The sequence below is a fragment of the Pelophylax lessonae genome (assembly GCF_965119305.1).
Source record: "Pelophylax lessonae genome assembly, chromosome: 3".
Taxonomy (NCBI): Eukaryota; Metazoa; Chordata; class Amphibia; order Anura; family Ranidae; genus Pelophylax; species Pelophylax lessonae.
Genome location: NC_138770.1, coordinates 288,232,002 through 288,250,424, shown reverse-complemented (window position 1 = coordinate 288,250,424; position 18,423 = coordinate 288,232,002). Strand labels below are relative to the sequence as shown.

At 42.1% G+C, this 18,423-nt stretch overlaps 1 protein-coding gene across 1 annotated transcript in view; it reads right to left on the bottom strand.

The window, feature by feature from the left end:
- Nucleotides 1-5,556: 5,556 nt before the first annotated feature.
- Nucleotides 5,557-18,423, bottom strand: part of LSG1 (large 60S subunit nuclear export GTPase 1) — a 36,358-nt gene continuing 23,491 nt past the window's right edge. The window contains exons 10-14 of the mRNA XM_082248894.1: nucleotides 18,000-18,152; nucleotides 11,276-11,390; nucleotides 7,439-7,518; nucleotides 7,157-7,330; nucleotides 5,557-5,939 (exon numbers count right to left, since the gene is read on the bottom strand). Of these exons, the coding sequence (XP_082105020.1) occupies nucleotides 5,760-5,939; nucleotides 7,157-7,330; nucleotides 7,439-7,518; nucleotides 11,276-11,390; nucleotides 18,000-18,152 (702 nt within the window). The 3' untranslated portion in view covers nucleotides 5,557-5,759. The remainder of the gene's footprint in view (nucleotides 5,940-7,156; nucleotides 7,331-7,438; nucleotides 7,519-11,275; nucleotides 11,391-17,999; nucleotides 18,153-18,423) is intronic.

Here is an 18,423-nt window from a genome sequence, read left to right as displayed (position 1 = left end):
AAAATCCGTGTTAAGTCATCTTCAGCTACATGTTTGGTTGGGTGAAAGGGATATAGTCCAGGTATTTACCTTAGGGAGTAGTTGCGGATGAATTTGCAGTGTCAGCAGCGGCGGATGCTGTGTCTAGTGTCCGCCGCTGTTTATATGTGGAGTGAGAGACGCCGGAGCATGCGCAGTGCGTGCCACGCGCATGCTCCGGCGCTGAAGGTGACCAATGGCATCCCCCGCCGATGGAACGCAAGCCACGCCCCCAGATGCGGAAGCGTGGCCTGCGTTCCAGCGGCGCCGACGCAGTGACTGGCTCAACCATAGCGGGCGGGGCCGAGATGATCGGGTGGTGCCCGCAGGAGGAGCCAGGATGTAGGGGGAGCCCGCATGTGAATCGCGTGCCCCCCCCGGGTGCGCCAGGTGGAGCAACAGGGAGAGCAACAGCCAAAGGGGGTGGAAAATTAGGGCCGAGTCGGCCTATGCATATCGGAATGTTAGTGTGAAGAGAAGAGCAGAGAGCAGGTCAGGAAAGGTAGGGGAAAAGGAAAGCAATGAAGGTGGATAGTGGGGGTGGCTGTTGTGGATCCCTGGGGGATCCATTCTAATATTCAAACACATTTTGTTGCATTGTTCCATATGTGAAGAAGACAACACATTATATAACAGGTAAATATAGTATGAAAATATTATACAGTATATATATATATATCTCCCCTTCCCTTTTTTTCTTATTCAAAAATATACTACCTACGCAGAGAACACAATGCGAACCATTCCTTTGCATATACATTTACACAGACGCCAGTGTGACCCCAACCTAGGCATCCTCGCTGGGGCCACATACGGGAGGACCTACAGCCTCAGGGACCCAGTTGGTGCCCACGTCGGTATCCTGCACAGCGGAACTCTTTTCTTTCCTTTCATTTAACAGCCGTGACTCTCTTGTCACTTCTTCAGTAGCTTACAGGTATGAATTTTTAAGAATCCAAGCTTTACCTATACGTGCAATATATACAATGTATATCTGATAATTTACTTATACTGTATACTTATACTGTATTGGATAATATGTTTATGCAACTAATCTTAACAATACTTATCATGTCATGTAGGAAATCACAAATCTCCCCACTTCAGACCCCTGAAGAAAGGCCTGCGTGCCTGAAACGCGTCGGGTGGGAGGATTTCCTTCAAGAAGCTAATATGTACCTTTGAGTATATGCAATACAAGTCTCCTCATTTCTTTTTTGTTAATTATACCCATCTACACTATCTGTACAATCTATGTGACCTTTATACCCGTTCGATCTATGTAAGATCAATTTTAAACCTTGTTTAATAAAACGATTTATTTTTATCTACTTGTGGAAGTGTGTTTGCCGGTAAAGTCCCACACCCTAGGGGGACCCCCCATTCTGCTTGTTCAATGCATTAGTACAACACATCACACCATTTACCTTTTTATTTAATTTTTACCTTTATTGAATGAAATGTTATACAGTACAACTCCAAGCAATGTGCTGCATAAAAGCCTGTTATCTGTCCTACTTTTTGCCGTTGCACACCAATGCAGTGGACATAAAGCAAATTGCCTTTTCAATGCATCGGGCAATGGGGCTGATATGAATGAGCCCCAAGGTGAAGCTCCCCCAGGCTTCCCAGGCAGCCAAATGCATTAAAACTGGACATTGATTCTTGCCGGACATTACTCCCCCCAAAAAATAAAAAACACACTAGATATAATTTAAAATAACTTCCAGAAGAGAGTGCATGGGGCTACACAAGGCCTGAAGTAGTGCACCCTGAGGTAATCAATGGTAGCCATATTGCTGTGAAACTTGATTGGTTGTCCTAGATTATTAAAAGCTTTGTTCCCATTAGTCTGATCATGGCAGAAATACAACCATTTGGTACATGGGTACAAGGTGACAGTACAGCACTTTTAGACACCACCCGCCACCTCACTGCTCAACACTTCATCCCTAAACTACACAACACAACTGGTGGGTGAAAGAGGGGAGCCTGACTCTCCGGTCTGGTGTCGTCAGTTTTGCTGGCCAGAGATGGCCAATCAGGAAGCAGCAAAGGCATAATCCCTGCCCATGTTCTGTTCCGGCTGCAGTGCTTGGCTTCTAGAGGTTGTCAGCTACAGCAAAGAATAAAGAAACAAGTTAGGTGCTAATAGGGCGCAGAGCGGGCATTGTGGACCTCACGTTCGGTGCTAAAGGGGCACAGGGTGGGCGCTTGTAGAGCCCAAGTTAGGCGTTAAGGCGCTGGGTGCACACAGCATGGGCGCTAATGGGATGCCCCGTTAGCCCAGTCCAGTCATGCTTTTGCCTCTTGTTCCCTGTCCTGCCTCTCCCGTTTTCACAGTAGCTGACAAACCCCACCCACCACCTCTAGCAGCTCCGCCTCGATTCACTGGGAGGTGAATTCTGTTCCAGGTGCCGCGCTCGCCTTCTAGAGGTGGGCGCTAGTGGAGCCCAAGTAAGGTTGCTTTAACACGGAGGAGATTTTGAAGTGCTTTTGCCTTAAAAAAAAATGTCCAGAAAAGCTATGGAGAAAAAAAAAAAAAAAAAAAAAAAAAAAAAAAAACACAAAAAAAAAAAAAAAAAGATGCTTCCGCTTAAATTCTATGTATGTGTTCACACTGGGGCGTTGCATTTTCATTGCAGTGTACAAAATGTTGCTTGCTGAATCTTTAGTGCATGTTTGGGACAGTAAAAAAAAAAAAAACGCACCAAAATCGCACCTCCCTATTGAAATGCATCAAAAACGCACCAGCGTGTATTACAATGTACACGTAAATAACTTTCCTCCATAGAGCTGTCACCTTCCCATCAAACATGTGACAAGCAGCACACACCTCACACTTCCCTCATGTATAGCCTTTTATTGAATAATGTACTGACCATACAGATGAATGGCCTGCACATGGCTATAGGACGCAGCAGTGAAATGTGATTTTCCTCTCTATGGTTGATGCAGTGATTACCAGGTTTCCAGCTTCATAGGGATCCCCAAAAGTGGAACTTCCGCTTTAAGGCTTCGTAAACCCCTGACATGCCACATTTGGCATGTCATTTTTTTTTGGGTGGGGTACCTAGATTTGACAGGTACCTGCTCCCACTTCCGCACGAGCTGCCTAGGCAAGCTGTCACAGCCGGGTGCCCACACTAAAGAACCGAGGCTCCCGCCGGCCACATCGCTGGACCGTGGGACAGGCGAGTATGTGTTTATTAAAAGTTAGCAGCTACACTTTTTGCAGCTGCTGACTTTTAATAGACACCAAAACGGGTGGAACTCCGCTTTAAATGGATCACCATCATCTACAGTACATAACATTATCAAAAGATTCTGAGATTTGAGAAATTTCTGTGCACAAGGGAGGAGCCCAAAATGCAATATTGGATGCCCAAGATCACTGCATTAAAAACAGGCCTGCTTCTGTGATGGAAATTACTACATGGGCTCAGGAATACTTCCAAAAATCACTATTCGTGAACACAGTTCCCTGAGCCATTGAAAAATGCAAAATAAAGCTCCGTCATGCAAAGAAGCCATATCTGAGCATGATCCTGAAATGCCGCCGCTTTGGATGGGCCAACGCTCCTTTAAAATGGTCTGTTGCAAAGTGGAAAACTGTTCTGTGGTCAAACAAATCGAATTTTGACATTCTTTTTGGCAACCATGAGCGCCGCATCCTCCAGACTAAAGAGAAGAACCTTCCGGCTTCCTTTCAGCATTCAGTTCAAAAGCTTGCATCTCTGACGATTTGGGGGTGCATTTGTGTGTACGGAATGAGCCAGCTTGCACATATGGAAAGTCACCATCAATGCTGAAAGGTTATATCCTGGTTTTAGAGCAGCATATTCTCACATCCAGACAATGACTTTTACAGGGAAGGTGTTCCATATTTCAGCAGAACAATGCTAAATTGAATACTGCATCTATGACAACAGAATGGCTTTGTAGTAAAAGAGTCCAGGTGCTTCGCTAGCCTGCCTGCAGTCCAGACCTTTCACCAACTGATTTATTTGGTGCATCTTGAATTAAAAAAATACAAGAAAATGCAGGAATGTGAGGCCGTTAGAATCCTAAATCAGGCAAAAATGGAACAACATTCATCTACATTCATTTGTTAAAATATGAAGGGTGCTACCCCACAGAAAACCTGGCCCTGTTACAACTTTTTTGAGACACGTTACTGCCATCAATTTCAAAATTACCTTTTTTTTTTAAATGGTATGTTTTCTTAGTTTAAAGTTAACATTTGACAAATTTTCTATTCTGAATAAATGATGGGTTTATGAGATTTGCAAATCAGTGCATTCTGTCTTTCTGTAGATTTTACATAGCGCCCCAACTTTTTTGGCATTAGGGTTTTATTATAGCAGATGCATTAACTATCTTCTAGAATTAGGAAATAAACAGAGGGTGCACCGGCCTAATACATTATTCTCAATATAAAAAAAATATTGTATAAAAAGATACTCGCAAACATACGCTTGACAAAGGCATGTCACATCAAAGTGTCTGCAATGTCCAAAGTATCACATGGATATACATTGGGTATGGAAATGCACACTTTGACCCCCAGTGACACAATGAGGCCCTTGAAATTCACAGGGTTATTCAATGACAATCCCCCTGTTCGAAGTGTGTATTTCCATCTCATGAATCCAGCCTTTATTCCCAAATCCTGTGCATAATTTGTATTAGACCTGCATCTCTAACATGGGTGTATATGCGTCTGATCACATGTGAGATTATAGGCATGTAGGTGTTTATACATTTGGATTATAATCTCACGATTGGGGAGGGCTCTGCTTTTAATATTCATCATATGTTCTAAATACTCTGCTATTTTGCATGTTGTTCTTTAATGAGGTTATAATATAAATACTTTTTAGCATTTTTGTCATATCACTAGAATACTAGGACTGTGTTCATATACTTGAGTTGGGTCAAGGTGGTGGGTTGCTTGACAACATTATGCAAATGAGCATTATGTGAACACATGCGCCATAGGGGCGGGCTAAGTATCCAACCACTACCTTGCCTCATCATGTCTGATAGCATAAGTAGAAGGGATAAGGCACTGCTCAGTTGGCTCTGAAGAAGCAGGACCTCGAAACGCGTTAGCCAATTATCGTGGACGTTACACCTATGATGTGATACTTTGGACATTTCAGCCTTTTTGATGTGATATACCTTTTCCAAGCATAGGTTTGTAAGTTTTTTTTTAATACAGTAAAAAAAAATATATATATATTGAGGATAATGCACTAGGCCGGTGCACCGTTTATTCTTAATTTTAGTGTATCCAGACATCGCCAGTCTTGTGAGGGCAGCAAGGTGGCATTTATCCAGATTGATCTGGACGAGGAGCTCAGAGTAAAACCCATTCGGTGCCTACCTTCAAGCGCAGGAGAGTTGTATGGTGGGTATGTTGAATTAACTACCTTCTCCCTGGCCCTCTATATAGGAGGTGTTCACTGTATATTTTTCTGATCAGTAATATAATTAAAAAGAAAATGAAGACTAGTTCCTTCCAGAAAATAGGAGCAAATATGAAGTTTTATGTCACTGCTGACAAAACTGTTGAATAATTTATCCACAAGGTAGTGTGGGTATGATTGCTGTAGAAATAGGTCATACAGAGGGATAGCATATATACACAAGTTGAAATTGGTTTTCAAATATTAAAAAACAGTCAAATTTGGTTGGCATAATTAAAAGTGTAGAGTTCAGAGTTCCTTTATACACGGTCAAGCATCCAGGTGCTTGTTAAGTCTCCGTATTTTTTCCTTCTTGTTTTTATTTCCATGCTTTTTCCAGGGCTTTCCCGATATACTTTCTGTGCTGGCTGTAGATAATGACATAGGGCCACTGCCTGGTTTGTACCCCATAACACACTGCACACCTTTGGTCAGAGCACGGACATTCTCCTGCAAATTAAAGGAGGAAGTTAGTACATGATAAAATGCTATAATATGAACAAACAACTAGCAGTTTGATTTCCAACAGTTTCATATTATCCAATAAACTGACTTTCGGACATAAGGTACTGGTCATTCAACATTTCCTAAAATTTAGTTTATGCACAAAGCTATCAGCGATGGAGTTAAACATGTTACACCCATATTCGGAGTGTAACGTGTAACAGGTTATGAATGCACTGGCCCCTGCCCCTCCACCCGCTGAACCATTATTTTCTTTGAGCCCTTGCAGAATGTGTGCAGAAAAAAAGACTCTGCATCATGGTATGAACGAGACCAGGGCTCCCTAAAGTGGCGACTAGTGCATGATAATTGGGGGGGCGGCAAACCCCCCCCCCCCCCCCCCGCGGGACGGCCAACTGGCAGGCAAATCCACCACCCTCCTGGGGACGGCCAGCCGGCAAGCAAATCCACCACCCTCCTGGGGACGGCCAGCCGGCAAGCAAATACACCACCCTCCCGGGGACAGCCAGCAGGCAAATATACCACCCTCCCAGGGACTGCCAGCCGGCAGGCAAATACACCACCACATGAAAACTGATGTAACCTGAGGTCCTTGCATCAGTTTTCATGGGGGAAATCAAGTCATTTTCTTTCCTTCAATCTGTGGTTGAAGGAAAGAAAATTGTACAATGTATGGCTTGCTTAAGTAATCTATCTGAAATATATCCTAACAGGCACCCCTCCCTCTACACAGGTCTTGGTAAATTGTGTTAATATGATACTTCAGCATGTGGCTTTACATGTCCAGCTTTTGTAATGTGGATCTGTAACTGGTCCACAGTAAAGGCAATTGGTGCTGGGTTCCAACTTTGCTACAAAAAAATATTTTAAGATACAATATCTTGATTTTCTGGCCAACATAACTCTTTGCAGAGTGATTGATGAGAGAAGGTCTGAACTTTCCTGAAAGTAAAGTAAAAGAAGTGGTAGGAAGTGCAATTACCACTATTATATGCAGGGTTATACAAGCCAAAGTTCATGTTAAAGCCATACTGGTTGTAAGAAGCCAGGTATGCCACGGTGTTTATGACCTCGCTAAACAGTTTATTTTGTTTATCATTATGCAGCAACTGAACTATTTTCATTGTGACTGCTCTGATCCTCTATTTTAAATGCTAAACAAACAGCGTAAAAGTGAAAAGATAGAGATTCATTAACCATACCTGATGGAAAAAGTTTTTGTCTACCACATTTTCAATGCGTTTGACTTTCTTGCTGTTGTGAGCTCTTGTCTCGGCTTTATCACATGCCACTTTTCTTTCCCGATACGCAGTGTTACGAGGCTGGAAATCTGAGGAATTTATCCCAGGAGGAGAGTGACAATACAGCAGCTTGCCCTAACACGGAAATATAACGTTAACAATTGGTCCAAAGAAATATTTTTCTGAATATCTGATTTTTTTTTTTTTTTTTTAAGGCTTCTAATGAAAATGTGAGAAACATACAGTGACATAGTCCTTCAATATGTATCTGGCAGACCTTGGCTGATCCGGCTGTCCATGTGCGGTCATGAATCCCCTCATATCTGCAAGAATACATTTCCATTAGTAGTGTATATCAACAGGTCGATAAATTCTGCCCATTTAAAAGGAGTGGGCTCTTTTAAAAGGCCATTCAGTAATAGATATTAAATAGCCATCCCTCAGGCTTCTTTATCATCCAATAGCTACATAAGCATGCATGCTCAAATAGGAGGAATGGGCCTAGTAAAAACAAAAGCGGTAGACTTGAACGTAAAAGACAGCCATAGATGGCTCAGAATTTGGCTGGCTCAGCAGGTATCGGCCAAATTTCGATCCATCTGTGGGCAGGCTGGGTGCACAGATCTCTTGATCGACTTCTGTAAAACCAGCCTGTCTGAAAATCTTTGCTTGATCAGTGCCACCGGCTATAGCCAGCAGTGCTGATGAGTGTATTCTGACAGCGGGGAAGCCTCCCCACAGTCAGAATATAAATAGCTCTGCGGGAGGGATTCACCCATCCACTTGAATGTGTGGATAGGGGAAATCAATTAATTTTCTTTTGTTCAATCCAATGGTTTAACAAAAGAAAACTGGCCTGCTCAAGGAAATAGCATGTCTTCTGATGTCCATGTGTATTTAAAGCCAAAGTATGCCAGGCTTTTGGATGGTTCTTCACGCTATCTCATGTACAAAAGATGCTATCAATTCAAAACACTATCTGCTAGAAACGTATAACCCCAAAAGAAGTCTAAGGGGCCAGCCTGCCCAGTCAGAGGTACACAGACCCCAAAGACTTCTATGGGGCTCTACTGCAAAGGTGTAGCCAAGACACAGGTGCAAGTGTAACTAGACAACAGAGGACTTGCAGCACTGGATGTAAACAATCCTGAGGCCACACCAGTCGAACCGATGCAAGTATGTATTCTTGGAGGGGAGGTGGGATCATAAAATTATTATATATAATCACACACAAACACATATATACATCCTCCACCCCCCCCCCCAACAGCTTACCTATAAAATCAATTTCTTGGAGTACATCACATGACACATTGACACATAGCCATATTCATTACCATATGGGTTATACGCCACCTATAGATGAATAGACACTAGCAACCAATCAGGCAGGAAGTCCCCCTATCTAACTCCCTCCTACACAGGCAGTACCTCAGTTTTGTAGCAAGCAATAAACATCCCATACAAGAGGGGAGAGACCTCTATGTCCCGTGATGTACTCCAAGAAATTGATTTTACAGGTAAGCTGTAGGAAAAATCCATATTTCTTTATCGTATATCACGGGACACAGAGCCATATTCATTAACATACGGGACATCCCAAAGCAATGCACTTGAGGGGAGGAGGACACCATAAATACCGCCATCAGACCACAAAAGATCTACATAGCTGCCTGCAGAACACGGCGGCCAAATGCAGACTCCTCTTGGGTCCTAACATACACTTGGTAGAATCCAGTGAACATATGCACCGACGACCAAGTAGCAGCCTTGCAAATGTGAGCCATAGAAGCTTGATAGCGAACTGCCCAAGAGGCACCTACTCTTCTGGTAGAGTGTGCCTTTACCGGAAAAGGTGGAGCCTTCCCTTTCAAACCATATGCCTGGATAATAGAATAAAATAAAAGTGCGCTGATAATAGAATTGTAAAGCTGCAACCAAGGAACTGTGTCTAGTGAGATGTATGTTGTGATAGATTGGTGCGCTAAACAAGGAAAACTACAAAATATCAACAAATTCAACCAAACATAATGTTGACAACATAAGTGACGATTATTTTGAATTTATTTTTAGAAGAGTCACTTATGTTGTCAACATTATGTTTGGTTGAATTTGTTGATATTTTGTAGTTACTTTTCCTTGTTTAGCGCACCAATCTATCACAACATACGCCTGGATAATAACCTGGCGAATCCATTGAGAAATCGGAGACATAGATGCTGCCTGCCCTTTCCTGGGCCCTTCTGGCAGCACAAACAAAAGGTCAGTCTTCTGAATCTGAGATGACCTTTTCAAGTAAATCTTAAAATGCGCGTACTACATCAAGAGAATGAAATAACTTTTCCTCTGCTGTTTGAGGATTTGGAAAAAAAAGGATGGCAGTATAATGTCCTGACTCAAATGAAAAGCGGACACCCCCTTGGGCAAAAAACCTGGGTGTGGATGTAGAATCACCCTATCTTGATGTAAAATCAAGAATGGCTCTTTACAAGAAAGAGCTGCTAGTTCTGATACTCTTCTGGCTGAAGTTATCTCAATCAAAAAGACCAATTTTCTAGTCAAAAGAACCAGGGGAATATGCTCTATGGGCTCAAAAGGCTATTTCGGTAAAACTGACAGCACCAAATTTAGATCCCAAGGACACAATGGTGGCTTCACTGGTGGAAGCATACGTAACATCCCATGGACGAAGGTTTGAGCTAAGGAATGTGAAGCGATCGGTCTCTGGAAAAAAACTGACAAGGTTGAAAATCAAACCCTTAATAGTGCCTAAGGTTAATTTCATATCTACCTCTACTTGCAAGAAGGCTAGAATTCTCCTGATGATAGATTTGCTGGGATGCCATTTTCTGGCCTCACACCAGGTAATGTAAGATTTCCAGACTGTAATAAATGCCTCTAGAGACTGGTTTTCTATCATTTATCAGGGTAAAAACTGCAGGGCCAGATACACCCTGCTCTTTTAAAATCAAGGCTTCAATAGCCAAGCCATCAAATTTAGAGACTAAAGCAAGGTGGAATATCGGAACTTGAGAGATTAGGTCCGGACACAGTGGAAGAACCCAAGGTCTTGCAACTGCCAATTTTTGAATTTGTGCATACCAAAACCACCTCGGCTATGCTGAAGCTACCAGGATTACTGGTTTCCCCTCTCGATTTTGTGTAACAGATGTGGCAGCAGCTGAACCGGAGGAAAGGCGTAGATTAGGGAAAACTCCGCCCAAGGAGTCACCAAAGCAAACAACTCCAACTGCAAGTGGATCCCTTGTCCTGGACACAAATCTCTTCAACTTGTTGTTGAACCTGGATCTACATCTGGGGCCCCTCAGCGTTGACAGATCATAGGAAAGATCTCGGGGTGTAGGGACCATTCCCCCAAAAATATCTGTTAATGACTCAGAAAGGCTGCCTGCCAGTTTTCTATTCCTTAAATGAAAACTGCTAAAAAGGGATGGAAAAAAAATTTCTGCCCAGGTAAAGGATGATATCCACCGCCTTCTGGGCTGACTGACTTTTGGTGCCTCCCTGATGGTTGATATAAACCCCAGCTGTGGCATTGTCAGATTGTACCCTGACAGGGTACCCCAAAGTGTAGGCGTCCAGTACTTTTAAAACCCGACAAAACAATTTTTTCAAAATGGTCTACAGCGCAAAAAAAAACAAAACAAAATTATTATATATATATATATATACATATATATATATATATATATATATATATATACACACACACACACACACACACACATATATACATATATTATATATATTATATATACACACACACACACACACACACACACACACACACACACACACACACACATACATTTATATATATATATATATACACATACATACATACACACACACACACACACACACACACACACACACACACACATCTCTCCCCCTGGAGTTTACGTCCATCAGGGGATACTGACACGCTACAGGAAATTAAATTATCTAGAAAATATGCTTACAAGAAATTATGATCAGCTGTAAAACACTACATTTATGGACAGATATTCTTTAAACATTTGCAAGCAAAAGCTTGAATGAACTAAATTTATAACTTACACCCATAAGCAGAGAGCAGCTCTTCTGAGGTTGGAGCACGGTCCTGATCTTCATCTTCTCTAGGTCTGATAATATTGATCCCATAAATGGCCTCTAATACATATCGTGGGATCCGCTGCGCAATGTAGGTTAGTTAAGAAATACTGGACCCAAATAAACAGGACGTATAAAACAAACCTAACTAAAAGTTTAACATAATTATGGTGCAGCCAAAGCTCAACAAACCTGCATAAGCAATTACATACATAACCCAAGGCTCCTCATAGGTATAATATTATTATATACTAATTACCATATATTATTTATTACTAAAAATGGAGTGAGCACCTTAGAAAAACACAATGGAAAAAAGAATAGTCTTCAATGAATGACACAAATTGATATCCACAACAATGATGCGTTTCACTTAGAAAAATAGGGGCGTGGCCTCCCGATGACATTGGGAGGCCCCACCCCCTCATGTCACAGATGACGCTCCCATAGAGGACCATTGATTTTGAATGGAAGAAAAAAAACGTATAACGTGGTTGAACGTACTTCATCACGTTGTGTCGCGTTCGGTCCCATTTTTGCGTTTGAAACGCCGGGAAACACACGTTCAAACGCAAATAATTGCGTTCCAAAAAACGTCCCTGAACTCAACTGCCTGCAAATGAATGTAAACGACCCTGTGTACATGGACAGATAATATGCAGGTGGGTTCAGGGGCTTCTGAAAAAAACGCCCAACTGCTCCTAAACGGCCATTTACGTCCCGTGTACATGGAGCCTTAGTCCGATTTTTTAGAGAACTTTGAGAGGGGTGCGCCCAGCTTTGGCACCTTATTCCAAGGTTGAGATGCATCTTCTTCAAAGGGGAACTTGCTTTTTAGGCCCCAGAGAAAAAAGGCTTTCTTTCCGGGTTCTGCCATTCCAATTTAATGGAATTCACCAGAGCTATGGACTGGGAACACCCACGACATCTTAGCATGAGACCCCTCATACATTAGGTCATGCTTTGACAGCTGTACCTTTTCTTCTTCGATCTCTATGGTGTTGTAAATGGCTTTAAGTAGATTGTCAACATCAAGAGACAATTTGTATCTTGAGCCCTTGGAGGAGTCACCCTCTCCTCTTAAATTATCCTCTGAAGCAAAATTGGCCTGCAAAGAGGCTTGGGATCTGGGATCCTCCTCTGGGTGGGGACAGATATAGCAGGTACCGCAGGACCCTGCATTTTCTCTATCAAACCTTTCAATAATTTAAAGGTTGAAGCAATTTCATCCTTGACTGATGTCAGAATTTTGTGACATGCGGTTACGGATTTATCTCTTACCAGACTATCCACACAACTACAGCATAAGGGCCTTTCCCACATAGAGCTTAGCCTAGCCGCACAAGCAGCATCCTGGGATTTAACATATGTTAAGACAGGAGACAAACAGCATTTGAGGCCAGGTCCTATCCCAATACCCCACTGTGCAGGATACAACCAAAAGAGTGCCCCTGACTGCTGAGACTACCCCAATAGCCCATATGTAAGGAAAAAAAAAAACAGGTACATGCACTATGCAGCTGCCTGTTTAACCAGGTTGGAAAGCACTTGCTCTGCCCCCACAGGAAGCGACACGCTGGGTGAAAACTCCTCACACAGTGAGGCACGCTGAGTTGGCTGGGACACATGGGAGGCCTAGGAGTCCATCAGGAGCGGTCCTCTTTGTCTCCAAGGCAGAAGGCAGCCAAACCACAGCCCCACTCCACTTCTTTAGGGAGAGATCGTGCAGGCAACAAAAAGGTACAGCTGTAACTTTGCAGGGAAGCTCCACCATTCAACCTCTGAGACCTAGAGCTCCCCAGCTTCCTTCACGTGCAACCTATCCTTCTGGAGGAAAACACTAATACTGAGGTTTGGGCCTGGATGACCACCTTTTATTTTAATTGGGGTACGTGTTTCCTGTCCGGAGGGAGGAGCCCTAAGTCTTCGAGGCTGTCTTGGAAGACAATTGGAGAAAACAGCCTTTTTCAGATGTTTTTCCAGCCACTCCGATTGAAGTTTATGGGGCCAAAAAAAAAAAAAAAATGCTCAATTCTGCTTCAAAAGTAACTTTATTTACCTTTGTGAGATTCAGACATCGAGCTGCAGGCACCTAAGTGCTCATACATAAACTGGCACAATTTAAAAGGCATAGCATTTTGTTTGTTGAGCATTTTGGATTTTTGAGCTTCAATCTACAAAACGCTCAGGTGTGAATCAGGTTTTTAAATCTCTGCAGTTTGTAACAGCTTAGATACACCTGCCGTGTTTACATTAGATGGCTGTCAGGCTGCCAAGATGCTGCTTCCACAGAGAAGGCCCCGTTCACACCCAAGTGATGCTTCTGCATTTAGTTTTTTTGCACTTTTTTGTGGCACATTTTTAGAATGGCATCAATCATTTTGAATGGGCCTCCCTGCACTCCAAAAACACAGATCTTGGCACTGAGCCCATAGGCGCTCGACCTTTTATGGTTTACCATGATTTGTGCATTTTGTCGCACAACAATCGTGGCAAAGTTACACCACATTTGGGGTGCCATTTGGAAATAATTTCACAGCAAGGGGGCATCACACGTTTTGTTGCGATTTTTCCTTTGATTCCAATATATTTAGGTGTGAACAGGACCAGAAGTTGAAAAAGTTGCAATTTTCGCATCTATTGTGAGCTTTGAAAAGTAGTTTCTACACAATGCCTAGAGCTAAAGAGGTGAATGTTTTTGTTTTAAAGCACTTTTAATGCTTATTCAGGATATATAAAATAGTCTAGGTACAGATTCACTTTCTCTTTCACGATTGCTGACCTTCACTAAAATAAGCTAGCTATCTAGTTATTGTGCAGCTCTTCAATTCTGTTAAAATCAGTCAGTTGTAGCAAGTAGGCAGACCATGAGTTTTGACTTGCAGTACATGTGTTGCCGGTAAGTGAAACAGAAATTGCCGAAGCCAAAAGTAGAAGACCGGCATTTTCAGGGAAAAGTTAGCAATGTTGGACTAATATTTTTCTCACAACTGGCACAAGCTAGAAGACTTTCCTGTTGAAGAAATATTGAGCAGGAAAAACGTTCAAGGAATTTTCTCTGATCAACTCCTAAATTAACTCCGGGTGCAGGACAGGAACCTCTTTACAGTCAATAGCAGCCAGACAGGAATAAAAAAAAAAAAAAATGTCACTTTTGTTAACCAAAATCTTTAACACAAAACATTCCTTATCTAAGGCAGGCCATACACGATGCGAATGTCAATCGATTTATCGTGCGATAAACGCAAGCAGCACTCGTGTACATCATGCGAGTGTATACCAACCATCAATGTGATCCGAAATTCGTACTACCAAACACTATTTTCTTGTGCCAGTATAGGAAGTGATGCAATATTGTCTTGACCTTTTAACCACACCTCCACTGGGCACTCCCCCTAATGCAAAAACTCGGGTCGCGGCATTTACGAACAGAACAATCATTCCTCACAGCACACGACTATTCTGACAAAGAAAATGCCATTCAAGAGGTATAATAGGAAGCAATACACATACTTTTGTGTTTAGTCCACTTTTCATGCAGACATATTGACCTCTATGCAGAGTTAGCTGTAACCTATAGTATTTGATGTATTACGTTATGTTGCAGACGAACACTCGTTCGTGCTATTACTCTTGTATTTTCCTTCCGGGTCGACCTTTTAGGGAATCATGCGCAGTTGTGTCTTGTTCTGTGGAATTGCACGACTCAACCACTAATGATACGAAATTTGGCCAATTTTCTCAGAAACATCCAACATGTTGGATATGTGAATTTTTGCTGTCGTACGAAAATCGCATGTCGCAAATACCCCACTAACAATACGAAAATCGGTCAAATTCAATGGAGATTTGGATTTCCGTTTGAAATTTGCATCGTGTATGGCCTGCCTAAGCTGCTACTTTCACTTAAGATGTAATTGTTTTCTTTAGCTGATTGTGCTTTAAAAGGGTACAACTTGTACTTTTATACCCCCCCCCCCCCCCCCAATACCACAGTCGCATCCCATATAGTGTGTGTTTTTTGTCAGAAAGAAATCCACTTTGGCGCCAACCAGTCCTGTCCACAGAGCGTTTATTTGTATTTGGCCTTTCTGGATGCTAAAGTTGCTTGCCAGGATGGCATTATACAAGTCTATAAGGGCTCAGTGTAGATCATTTCAACCCAGGAGTAAACATAGCACTGGAAACAGAAGTGAGTAAATAGCTAGGCTAGGGGAGTATTCGTGCAGGTTGAGGAGGAGGGGGTAGGGGTTGGTAAAAGTAAAGTGCTCCTTTTATGATTTTTCTACATTTAATTTTATTTATTTTATTTCAGGTACTTATATAGCGCTGTCTATTTACGCAGCGCTTTACATATACATTGTACATTCACATCAGTCCCTACCTTTAAGGAGCGTACAATCTAAGGTCCCTAGCTCACATACATACACAGTATGGCCATTTTATTTTTTATACAGGATCCAATTAACCTACCAGCATGTCTTTGGAGTGTGGGAGGAAACCAGAGACTACACCACTGTGCCGCCCTACATGGGGACAATGTGGGTGTGCCCTTTGTAGTAGTAAACTTACTAGACTACCTACAAAGTAGCACTGCTCTACAGTAAGACTACAATATGTCTAGTACACACTAATCTTTTTCTATTAGAATTGCTGGTCTATATAATGACAGAATATGAAACACAGACTGGAACACCATTTTGATAGATGCAGCGTTTAAGCACATTTAAGTTGGGAAGCTCTGGCCTTTCCAGCTATCAGAGGCACAAACCCGGGGGTTGTCCAAGAGAGCTAGAGAAATACATTTACAATTTGCAAGTTTCTGCAAATTTTAGGGGCCATTTACACTGTTGCATTTTTTTTGAGCTAGAGGATTTAACAATACAAATACAGTCAGTGCCATTGATTTATCATGGCCCTCAAACAGACCAAGGGAAAGTACATGCATTACTGCACACAGTTAAAACACTATCATGCATTGCAGAGCACTGTTGCAAAAAAAATAAATAAATAATAATTTGTGCATTTCAGCGATTTCAGAAGTTTTGGTGCATTACTAGCCCATTTATTAGAATGAGCTGCCTTAACGTAACACATGTTAATGTAACACATCAGGGCATCTAGCTGTGAATGGACCCTAATCATGTCTGTGCATCTGTAAGAAATAAACTATGCTACGGGAAGAGTGGAGCTGCAGGATGAACGAGCTCATGTCATCAACACTTTAGCCCACGCACATCTTAAGAGTGAATGTACTTGACAGCTGTGACTGTTCTAAAGAGCAGATCTGATCTAGGTCATGATTAATGAACAAGTGTGAGGTCACTGAACAGCCATATCCACATGCACAGTGACCTGCTGCAACATGGAGCTACAGATTGCTTGAATAAAAAGAACAGGGATAATAAAAAACAATTATAAACGCCTTAACTGACAAGGCGGATTTACACTCCCCAGCCACTTTTTTAGGTACACTTGTTCAATTGCTTGGGAATACAAATTGCTAATCAGCCAAACACATGGAAGCAACTCAATACATTTAGGCATCTAGACGTGGTGAAGATGACTTGCACAACCATCTGTAGGGTTTACAGAGAATGGTCTGAAAAAGAGAAAATATCAAATGGAGCGGCAGTCGTGTCGACAAAAAAGCCTTGTTGATGTCAGAGGACAATGGGAAGACTGGTTTGAAAAGATAAAAAGGCAACAGTAACTCAAATAGCCACTTGTTACAACCAAGGTATGCAGAATACCATCTCTGAGCGTGCAACACATCAAACCTTGAAGCAGATGCGCTACAGCAGCAGAAGACCACACCAGGTGCAACTTTTGTCTGCTAAGAACAGGAAACTGAGGCTACAATTTGCACAGGGTCATGAAAATTGGACAATACAAGATTGCAAAAACGGTGCTTGGTTTGAGGAGTCTCGATTTCAGCTGCGACATTCAGATGGTAGGGTCAGCATTTGGTGTAAACATGAAAGCATGGATCCATCCTGCCTTGTATCAACAGTTCAGGCTGGTGGTGTAATGATGTGGGGGATATTTTCTTGGCACACTTTGGGACCCTTAGTACCAACTGAGCATTGTTTAAACGCCACAGCCTACCTGAGTATTGTTGCTGACCATGTCCATCCCTTTATGACTACAGTGTACCCATCTTCTGATGGCTACTTCCAGCAGGATAAGGCAACAGGTCACAAAGCTCAAATTGCCTCAAACTGGTTTTGTGAACATGACAATGAGTTCTGTGCTCCAATGACCTCCACAGACACCAGATCTCAATCCAGTAGAGCATCTTTGGGATGTGTTGAAACGGGGGGGGGGATTCGCATCATGGATGTACAGCCAACAAATCTGAAGGCAACTGCGGGATGCTATCATGTCAATATGGACCAAAATCTGAGGAATGTTTCCAACACCTTGTTGAATCTAAGCCATGAATTAAGGCAGTTCTAAACGCAAATGGGGGGGGGGGGGGGTCCAACCCGGTACTAGCAGTGTGTACCTAATAAAATGGCTAGAGAGTGTATATTATAGTAAAAAAAAAGAATTAGTAAAAAAAAAAGAATTAAAAAATTATATAAACACTTTTTAATTTTCAAAAAAAGAAAAAAGGAAAAATAGTTTGAACATTAAAATAACAAAATAAAATGTCACAGAGTTTAGTATTGCTGTGAATTGTTCTTTAAAAGGATATGAGAGAGATTGGTGGGACGTGGTCTCGCATTTGGTCAATTGGCAAAATACCACTACAGATCATCTCTGCTTTGGTGGAGACAAAGGATGGCATTACAAGACCTGGGCAATCACAGAGGCAGAGGCCAGGCTCCACATACAGGGTCTACAACAGAAGAAAATTACATTTACATTTACACACACATCTTTACAAGCAATACTGAATTTCAGGGATAGGCAAACTTTAGCCCTCCAGTTGTTGTGGAACTGCAAGGACCATGAGGCATTGCAAGACTGACAGCCACAAGCATGGTTTCCAGAGGCATAATGGAAATCTGAAGTTTGCCTGCTTTTACTGAATATGAATAAGGTCTATCTAAAGTTCTCCTAAATATCTGCACCAAAACAAAGTAACAGAACAGAGACAAATATAGACT